This window comes from Gambusia affinis, linkage group LG01 (assembly GCF_019740435.1).
Source record: "Gambusia affinis linkage group LG01, SWU_Gaff_1.0, whole genome shotgun sequence".
Lineage (NCBI taxonomy): Eukaryota > Metazoa > Chordata > Actinopteri > Cyprinodontiformes > Poeciliidae > Gambusia > Gambusia affinis.
In genome coordinates, this window is record NC_057868.1 from 40853392 (window position 1) to 40863774 (window position 10383).

Sequence of the window (10383 nt, forward strand, 5' to 3'; positions counted from 1 at the left end):
TTTGTGTTTTTCAGATCCAGTTTAATGATCAGGAATCTCTTGTGGCTCTGACCAGCAGCTCACCTTGACCGCTTGCTTTTCTTTCTTCAGGCTGAAGATGATTTGACAGGACCAACCTACGCCCAGGTGAACTTCCCCTACAGACGTTCGGACAAACCTTCTGACGACGCGGTTCACTCTGTTCGTCGGGTGGCTGTTGGCAGCCATGTTGGAGAAGAGTCTCTGTACTCCAATACAGCGTAACTTCAGGACTTCTGGTTTTGTCAGAAGTCGTCTTTGCCTGATGGGCGGATGATCCCGTCAAAAGTTCTTTTGACTCTATTAATAAACAGAAAACTTTGCTTTAGGGCCCAACATAAACGGCGTAACGCTCAGACTGCGTAGCCGTCACTCCACATTAAAACATGCAAAGGAAACCTGTAGACAAAAACACGAACAATTCTCCAGCTTCATTTGCAACAGTTGACAGTTAATAGGGTTCAGAAGTTAATCAGACTGTAATAAGAGCATATTAAATATAACTAAACATATTTGGACTTTGAAATTGTTCCTTTGTCTCTTTAAAAGCTGCTGCAGCAGCAGCATGGCCTGAGGCGACAGGAGGAGCTTTGGTTGGTTCCTCTTCATCGTTACTTGGTTCTGCTTCGTCTTCCTCTGGGAGCATCTCTTCTTTTTATTCTTTTCCCATTAAACTGACTCGTTTTGACTCCTTACGGCTCTGGATGTTGTAGGGGGTCACTCTCTTAAGCCTCCCTGGCAAGGTCTATTCGGGGGTTCTGGAGAGGAGGGTCCATCGGATTGTTGAACCTCGGATTCAGGAAGAGCAGTGTGGTTCTGGTTCTGGTCGTGGAACACTGGACCAGCTCTACACCCTCAGCAGGTCCTGGAGGGTTCTGGGAGTTCGCCCAACCAGTCTACATGTGTTTTGTGGACTTGGAGAAGGCGTTCGACCGTGTCCCTCGGGGAGCCCTGTGGGGGGTTCTCCGGGAGTATGGGGTACCGGGCTCCTTGATACGGGCTGTCAGGTCCCTGTAGGACCGGTGTCAGAGTCTGGTCCACATTGCCGGCAGTAAGTCGGGCTCGTTTCCAGTAAGAGTTGGATTCTGCCAGGGCTGCCCTTTGTCACCGATTCTGTTCATTACTTTTATGGACAGAATCTCTGGACCAGCCAAGGTGTTGAGGGGATCCGTTTTGGTGGCCTTAGGATCAAATCTCTGATTTTTGCGGATGATGTGGTCCTTTTGGCTTCATCAGGTCGTGATCTGCAGCTCTCACTGGAGCGGTTCGCAGCCGAGTGTGAAGCGGCTGGGATGGCGATCAGTGCCTCCAAATCCGAGGCCATGGTCTTGAGCCGGAAAAGGGTAGAGTGCCTTCTCCGGGTCAGGGGGGGCGTCCTGCCCCAAGTGGAGGAGTTCAAGTATCTCAGGATCTTGTTCACGAATGGGGGAAGAAGGGAGCGGGAGATCGACAGGTGGATTGGTGCAGCGTCTGCCGTCAAGCGGGCGCTGTACCGGTCCGTCGTGGTGAAGAGAGAGCTGAACCAAAAAGTGAAGCTCTTGATTTACCGGCCGATCTACGTTCCCACCCTCATCTATGGTCATGAGCTTTGGGTCATGACCGAAAGAACAAGATCACGGATACAAGCGGCTGAAATGGGTTTTCTCCGTAGGGTGTCTGGGCTCTCCCTTAGAGAGAGAAGCTCAGTCATCCAGGAGAGACTCAGAGTAGAGCTGCTGCTCCTTCACATCGAGAGGGGCCAGTTGAAGAGCATCTTATATTTGCTGACAATATAAGCTTATTTTGTTCCGGAAATGGTTTAAAATTCTTATGGAATATATGACTAGAGAGCTGTCTGAACTTACTAAGTGGCTAAAATACAATAAATTTTTTTATCATGAACTTAACTGGAAATCTCATAAAAATTTATAAAACAAAGACTATGCAAAGTTATTGGACTTTTAAACTAAGTACAATATATTTTAGATTTCTCAACACTTGAGATTTTATATTATTCATTTGTTGCTCCATATCCGACTTGTTGTATTGAGGTACAGGCATGGGCAGAAATACCACTGGGTGTAGCAGCGACAAGATGGTGACACTGAACCAAACTCTTAGCTAAACATTTGAATCTTAATTTGACTTCAATGGGTCTCAACAGATTGTTTTCTGAGAAAAACACTTTTGTTATTTATTGCTACTTCTAATAACTTTTGCTTAGGAGTAGCAATTAAACACAATAAAAAAAATTTGAAACCACATTTTACGTTATATTTCACTGTGACATCGCCGACCCCTCACACTGTGAAGAAATTTCCCTGTTTATCTCCCAGACCCCAAATAATGAAATGGGATTTCCTCTCTTGGGTTTAGGGCAACACATAAAAAGTTTTTTGTCTTAAGCTCAAGTGACAGAAAAACTCAAAGGAAGTATGATTTCAAAAGTAAAATTGTGCGGACTACTTAAAAAATGAGCATTTCTGTGCATAGAGTCAAATTATGGAACAGTTTGAAAGAGGATTTGATAAAATGTCCTAATTTAAACCAGTTCAAAATACTTTAGAAGAAAAATATTATTAAGTCTTATACACTTTTGAGTTAACAATGAGGAGAGTTGTATATGTTTGTAAGTTGTATCTTAATTTTATATACAGCAATGAAAAGAAAAATATATATTTTGTAAATATAGAGAAAGAGGCAGGTTTTTATAAGGTTTTCATTTTTCCTGCTAGTTTTCACTCATGGTGATGAATTGTTACAAGACAAAGGTTTTGTACATTGGTGACGAAATGTGTTGAGTGAATAAGCTTGATAGACCCAATAACGACCCATCTGCAGTAATCTGGTTGGGGCCAACAGATTTTTAACTAAAGATGCTCTGGTGTTTCAGAGGTTTATGATGACAAACATTTTTATTGTTTACATTAAATCTTATAATTAAATCAATCAGATTTCAGAGAAAAAGAGCATTTATTTAAGTGATCAAATAAAGTGAAATCAGGTTCTTCCAACAGTGATGTCATCGAGGCTTGACATTCAGGTGGAAGTGACATCACCAGCAGGAAAGCCATATGGGCATTTCAGATTAAAAGGCAGAAGAAGGTTACAGGGGTTTGGCACAGACGTAGGGCAGCTTCTGATGACACTCAACATCACTCACATGCTCTTTTCCTGTAAATAGAAAGAGACAAATCCTGACTGCAAACCTTTGACAAAGACTTGGACATGATCTGATCAGTTGCAGAAAGCATGCAGGGCAGATGAAGTGTCTTGTCCAAGGACACAACAGACATGAATGTAGTGGGGGTTCGAACCAGGAACCCACCGATTACAGGACAAACTCCTACTTACTAAGACACCAGATACAAAGATATTATAAAAACATACATTTAAATGAAATTATTAAATTACAAGTTGTGTATTTTAAGTAATAAATACCATCTAAGTTGACGACCATGCAGTGTTCGTTTCCACCATCATTCTTTGGCTGATTAAGGCTCCATACCCTAGTACATAATCCCGTACCGTCACTCCACATCCACCTGCCTTCCTGAAAGAACATCTTAGTTTTAAGTTCCTATCCAAACAAATCACACAGAACCAACCTAGACTTCTGTCAGTCATTATAGAAAACATGAACTGTGTTTGGATGGTTTATATTTAAAACCCTCAGCTGGTCGGAGCAGTCGCTGGAAAAACAGAAGCAGGTTCTGGTTCTGTAGGAGGTCTCCTCTCTTTCCTCTCCACTGTTGCCACATGCTTCCTCAGCATGAGGGAGTTTAGCATGGTCAGTGATTCAATACAACAAACTGGGTTTCCTGAGAAAACTGTTGACCAATTCATATTCTAATCTGCAATTAACTGCATCGTGTTAAAACCAGGATCAACTGGAATGTATTTGACTGAACTGACCACTTTATTAGGAACACCTGTTCAATTCAGTTCACTTTATTTATATAAAGACAATTCACAACAAACGTAATTTTTTTTTAAAAGTGCCATGAGAAATGCATCTTGACATAAAAAGTCATCAACCAAACAGTTATTTGTGTTTTTAAAATCTCACCTTTACTGCATCAAAAGCGCCAACCCAAGTTGATACGTCATATTTAAATTTTTTGCGGATAAGGTGTGTGATTATTAAGTACTCCTCTGTAGTTCGGAATGAGGCCAGATGTGCACCCAATAGGAGGCAAGATTTCTGAAAAAGACAACAGTGGTTTAAACTTTCCTCTGTGCAGTGAGACAGTTGGTGAACCTGAATATCAACCTTTAGAAATTATGATTCTATTTGTTTAATGGAAATCAATTTCTGTAACCTTGTTGTTGGTGAAATTTATTGTCTTATATCAATAAATTTACATTTCTTTGAAATCTGCAGTGACCATCACATCTGCTGTACCTCTGCTGCAATCCAGGACTTTGGAATATTAAAAACAATGAAACAGCGATCTCCGTCAAAACTCCACCCTGCAGGGCAGTCAATGCGTGTGGGAACTGGGAAATATGAAGCGAAGGAAAATACATAAATCTGATTATCAGCATCATTTTAACACCGAACACAGTCCATTAGGTCAGCAGCATCAAACATTATGGAAAAAAAATATAAACTTATTACAAAATATATTTACATGAAAAACCTCTGAAATGACATTCTTTGGTTCTGATTCAGTTATTTTATTCAGAAAATAATTTGCCTGCTTAGCATTTCTAGCTACCTTTTGTAAAAACTACTGTGACCTAGACGTCTTGTGGGATGGAAAGTTTCTATACAATATATACTGACTGAACAATTTATTAACTGACTTTATACAGAAATGAAGTCCAGTACTTTGACTGAAAGGATGACCCAATAAAGCAAAAGTTTCCTATTTTTTAAAGAACTTCTCACAATGTAATTGTTGTCTTTAAGGTGTTAGAAACTCCAACAATATAAAGAAGCACGAACCTCTCAGGTGACATTCGGCCTGTGGATGGAAAAACCCAAAGTTTTAGGACAAAATTCCCAACAAAACAAAGTTTCCTCACTGAACTTCGACCAAATGATGGCTCAGATTGCTCCATCTGATCTACGTCAGTCAGCCAAAGCTCACAACAGCGATATACCAGTCATTGTTTTAAGTCCTTCTCCATACTTACATCAGCTCCATCCCAGAGTCCAAAGCTCAGACCAAGAAGCAGAGTGAAGACAAGACCTGCAGCCATCTGTAGAAAGAATCGTTAGGAAAGTTAATAATTAGTATCACAAATCAACTCAATCAAGACATAAAGCATCATGATGAGCAGTAGGACTTTAAATGTTACCTTGTTTTGATGATTAGTTGAAGAGTCTGTTCCAGCAGCAGTTTCTGCTCACAGGATGTCTCAGAGATGGAAACACAGACTTTATATACCTTCAGTTTGTTTGTCTGAAGTGGAAATCTTTGAGTAAGTCACTGTCTGTTCTCGTTTTTGTCACTTTTTTAAAAAAGTGTTCAAGTTGTTGCAGAATCTTCCAGGATTCGGCCAAGGACGTTTTCCTGGTAGCGTGAAGAGTTACGTACCATAAGAACTGATTAGAACCGGACCAAAGCGGCTGATGTTGCCACTTCTGCTTCTCTGTCCAGAACAGTGTTCTTGTATGGAATGTACTCTCTGATAACAGAAGTGTATTAAAAAAGGACGTATCTGTGAGATGTTGCTCTGCTTTTCCTGACTCTGTTGGATTCAGAGTCTTTTGACTGCCTTCAAATAAAACACTTGAGAGATAAAGTTGAAACTTTATCAATTCTTGAGTAGTTTCTCTACCTGTTTGATTAGGAATTTGCACCACATTCTTGGTGTCAGAAGTGGGATCTGTCATGCCAGAAGGACTCCGTGGCAGAGGACAAGAGCATTCGGCCATCCTGAAGACTCACAAACCAGCTTCAGTCCATCTGTGTTAAAAACAGGGCAGCTTCTGGATCCTTCTCCAGAACAAGACAATCCTGTCACAGAGGTCTAGAGATGATTCCTCTTGTTTAGCTGCATTCACCTTGCCTTCTTTGGAAACTATTAGAAAGCTTCTGCAGTCTGAATGATGTTCCAGTGAGTTTGCTGTATATCAGGGTTAGGATCAGTGAGTTATTTCTAGTTCATTCTTGACATGCAGCTTTATGTCATCCATGAAAAGGATCACATAAAGAATGACAAGGAAGCGAATCTGTCACCAGGATGCCTTTGCTAAAATAATTCATGATCTTTTACGGTACAGCATCAACTACAGAGGCTCAAGACAAACAAAAGGTTTTGTAATTTGGGACCATTTTGATTTTACATCAGAGAATAAGATATTGGTTATCACTTCGTTGTTGTTTCATCCGGTTCTTTCCAGTTTCTACTCGATCGATCTGAATCCAAATTCAGCTGAAATTGACTTTTGTATTATGTTCTGCAGGTTAAGTGCTGCATATGTTTCTCCTTTTAAATTATACATTTCATAATTTTATTTTATTCCTCTCCTTGGGCTGCCACCTTATCGTGGTGGAGGGGTTTGAGGCTCCAATGATCCTGGGAGCTCTGCTGTCTGGGGCTTCATGCCCCTGGTAGGGTCACCCAAGGCAGACAGGTCCCAGGTGAGGGGTCAGACAAAGTGCAGCCCGAAGACCCTGATGATGGATACTAACTTTGGACTATGTGTTCCCTCGCCCAGACGCGGGTCACCGGGGCCCCACTCTGGAGCCAGGGCTGGAGAGGGGGCACGACGGCGGGCGTCTGGTGGCCGGGCTTTTACCCATGGAGCCCGGCCGGGCACAGCCCGAAGAGGAAACAAGGGTCCCCCCTCCCATGGGCCCACCACCTGTGAGAGGGGTCAATGGGGTCGGGTGCAATGTGTGTTGGGTGGCGGCCGAAGGAGCCGGAGCTAGTGTGTGTGAGGCTGAGAGGTTCTGGGTAGAAATAGTCGGTCTCACCTCAACGCATGGCTCTGGTTCTGGAACCAGTCTCCTTGAGAGGGGCTGGACATACTTCCACTCTGGAGTTGCCCAAGGTGAGAGGCGTCGGGCAGGAGTGGGCATACTTGTTGCTCCCCATCTTGGCGCCTGTACGTTGGGGTTTACACCGGTGAACGAGAGGGTAGCCTCCCTCCGCCTACGGGTGGGGGGACGGGTCCTGACTGTCGTTTGTGCTTACGGGCTGAATGACAGTTCAGGTTACCCACCCTTTTTGGAGTCCCTAGAGGAGGTACTGGAGAGTGCTCCACCTGGGGACTCCCTTGTTCTGCTGGGGGACTTCAACACTCACGTGGGCAATGACAGTGAGGCCTGGAGGGGCGTGGTTGGGAGGAACGGCCCCCCCAATCTGAACTGGAGTGGTGTTCTGTTGTTGGACTTCTGTGCTCGTCATGGATTGTCCATAACGAACACCATGTTCAAGCATAAGGGTGTCCATATGTGCACTTGGCACCAGGACACCCTAGGCTGCAGTTTGATGATCGACTTTGTCATCGGGTCTGCGGCCGTATGTCTTGGACACTCGGGTGAAGAGAGGTGCGGAGCTGTCCACTGACCACTACCTGGTGGTGAGTTGGCTCCGCTGATGGGGGAGGATGCCAGTCAGACCTGGCAGCCCAAACGTGTTGTGAGGGTCTGCTGGGAACGTCTGGCAGAATTCCCTGTGAGACGGAGCTTTAACTCCCACCACCGGCAGAACTTCGAACACGTCCCGGGGGAGGTGGGGGACATGGAGTCTGAGTGGACCGTGTTCCTGCCTCCATTGACGAGGCGGCTCATCTGAGCTGTGGCCGCAAGGTTGTCGGTGCCTGTCGCGGCGGCAACCCTTGAACCCTTTGGTGGACACCTTTGGTGAGGGAAGCCGTCAGGCTGAAGAAGGAGTCCTATCGGGCCTTTTTGGCCTGTGGGACTCTGGAAGCAGCTGATGGGTACCGGCGGGCGAAGCGGCATGCAGCTCGGGTTGTTGCTGAGGCAAAAACTCGGGCGTGGGAGGAATTTGGAGAGGCCATGGAGAAAGACTTCCGTACGGCTTCGAGGCGATTCTGGTCCACCATCCGGCGTCTCAGGAGGGGGAAGCAGTGCAGCACCAACACTGTCTACAGTGGGGATGGTGTGCTGCTGACCTCAACTCAAGATGTTGTGGGCCGGTGGGCAGAATACTTCGAAGACCTCCTCAATCCCACCGACATGCCTTCCATTGTGGAAGCTGAGCCTGGGGACTCTGGGTTGGGCTCTCCAATCTCTGGGGTCGAGGTCGCCGAGGTGGTCAAAAAGCTCCTCGGTGGCAGGGCCCCGGGGGTGGATGAGATCCACCCGGAGTTACTCAAGGCTCTGGATGTTGTAGGGTTGTGTTGGCTAACGCGACTCTGCAATATCACATGGACATCGGGGGCAGTTCCCCTGGATTGGCAGACTGGGGTGGTGGTCCCCCTGTTCAAAAAGGGGGACCGGAGGGTGTGCTCCAATTATAGGGAGGTCACACTCTTAAGCCTCCCTGGCAAGGTCTATTCAGGGGTTCTGGAGAGGAGGGTCCGTCGGATTGTTGAACCTCAGATTCAGGAAGAGCAGTGTGGTTTTCGTCCTGGTCGAGGAACACTGGACCAGCTCTACACCCTCAGCAGGGTCCTGTCCCAAGTGGAGGGGACAGGACACAATTGTGACGCACCCCGTCACACTCTTCTACAAAATGACCAGGCTGAGTACACTGCCTACAGATTACTGGACCAGTGATGGGTGGATGGTAAGGATGGCAGTAATTCTTCAAATTGAGAAATACTCTCACTGAGTTGTTGGAGCTGCTCTTGCTGATGATTTGGCATTTCTCTTATCTAACTCATTTTAGTCTCATTTCACCTACCTGAGGACCATCATGAACCCCATACTGGACACCATATACTGATGGAACCGACTTTCTTTGGCTCCTCACACCACGAGGCACACCCCTTCACGCTCCCACTGGATTGCTGTAGCCCTACCATCAACCAGAGTGCTATCCAGCTGAGTGCACACCAACTGCTTCAACTCAAGATGCAGGGAACTGTCCAACACTTGCTCAATAAACTGGTCTCTTAACAGTCTGAGAATTTAACATACCAGCAGGTGCACACTGCTTCACTCTCTCCATAAAACCCATTAATGCAAAGAGAACTCCTGAAGACTCTCTCCCTGTTGTTTTCTGGAAAAGAAGACCTCTGGAAGAGCAACATATAACTCAGAAAAACCATACAGTTCCTGTAAGATCTCAAATATGTTAGAAGGGTCCTCCTTTCTAAAATAAATGTGTAGTAGGGGCATTAGGCAATGTTGAAGAAATGGACGGCTGAGCACTTGAGCTAGCCTATCCTTGTCGCAACTGCTCATTGTCAGCTCTTAAGCATGCCTCCAGTTTTTTAAGTTTCTGAAGTTCTTCTTCCATTATTGTGACAAGCGTATTCTGATTCCTGTGATTACTACAGTGCAAAAAACAACCTTAGACTAAACTTTTACCCCTTTACTGGCAGTACCAAAATCACCAAAAACACCAGAAAAGGTAAACCCAAATTAAATCACCTGCCATTCTTGAATAATTTGGAGTACATGCAAAAGCTTGGACTCTTTATGAAGATGACAAGCTACATTTTCTGTTTGCAGTCAAAAATACTTTAACTGTAAGTAGTTTGTAGCCATTACGTCTGTAAGACAAAAGAAACTTAAAAATTTTGCTTCACCCAGATTTTTTATTTTTATTCAGTGTAAATGTACATTGAGTGTTGAATGTATGGACTGGAAAATACAATAAATCTATAGAATGAAGCATTCTGCTTGTGGATCTCAAGACAGATCAAGATAGCAAAAAAAGACTAAAATAAAATAAAACTTTGGACATGTTTTATTTTTGAGGATGTACAGCTGTTGTCCAAGTGTGTCCATTTGGAGATTCCAAATGGACACACTTGGACAAAATCTGATATACAAACTTCAGATGACTATAACTCCTAAATGCTTCTACATACAGTCAATCAATCAATCAATCAATCAATCAATCAATCAATCAATCAATCAATCAATCAATCAATCAATCAATCAATCAATCAATCAAATTTTATTAGTATAGCACATTTCAGCAGCAAGGCATTTCAAAGTGCTTTACATGAAATCAAACACAAAAACACGACATCAAGTCAGATTCCGTCAATAAATTTGTAATTGATTACATTACAAATACAATCCTAAACATGTTGGTTTTAGTCCAGATTTAAAAGAAGTCAGTGTTTCGGCTGTTTTACAGTTTTCTGGAAGTTTGTTCCAGATTTGTGGTGCATAGATGCTAAATGCTGCTTCTCCTCATTTAGTTCTGGTTCTGGGGATGCAGAGCAGAACCAGAAATAGAACCTGAGAGTTCTGGAAGGTTGATACAACAGCAGCAGATCTTTAA

The 10383-nt window shown here is 44.0% G+C and overlaps 2 protein-coding genes across 3 annotated transcripts in view; one reads left to right on the forward strand and one right to left on the reverse strand.

Annotated features, from left to right (window-relative positions):
• The window catches only part of LOC122834595 (CMRF35-like molecule 3), a 63832-nt gene extending 63052 nt beyond the window's left edge, over positions 1–780 (forward strand). For both annotated transcript variants that reach the window (XM_044123203.1, XM_044123292.1), the window contains one exon: positions 91–780. In XM_044123203.1, coding sequence (XP_043979138.1) covers positions 91–243 — 153 coding nt within the window. In that variant the 3' untranslated portion in view covers positions 244–780. The remainder of the gene's footprint in view (positions 1–90) is intronic.
• A 2171-nt stretch (positions 781–2951) lies between these two features.
• On the reverse strand, positions 2952–5565 carry LOC122835518 (galactose-specific lectin nattectin-like). Its single transcript, XM_044124685.1, has 7 exons — positions 5305–5565; positions 5140–5205; positions 4949–4967; positions 4403–4497; positions 4067–4201; positions 3439–3550; positions 2952–3171 (listed from the first exon to the last, which is right to left on the reverse strand). Exons 2-7 carry the CDS (start codon positions 5203–5205, stop codon positions 3104–3106), a joined length of 495 nt encoding a protein of 164 aa, XP_043980620.1. The 5' UTR covers positions 5305–5565; the 3' UTR covers positions 2952–3103.
• Between the last annotated feature and the right edge of the window lie 4818 nt (positions 5566–10383).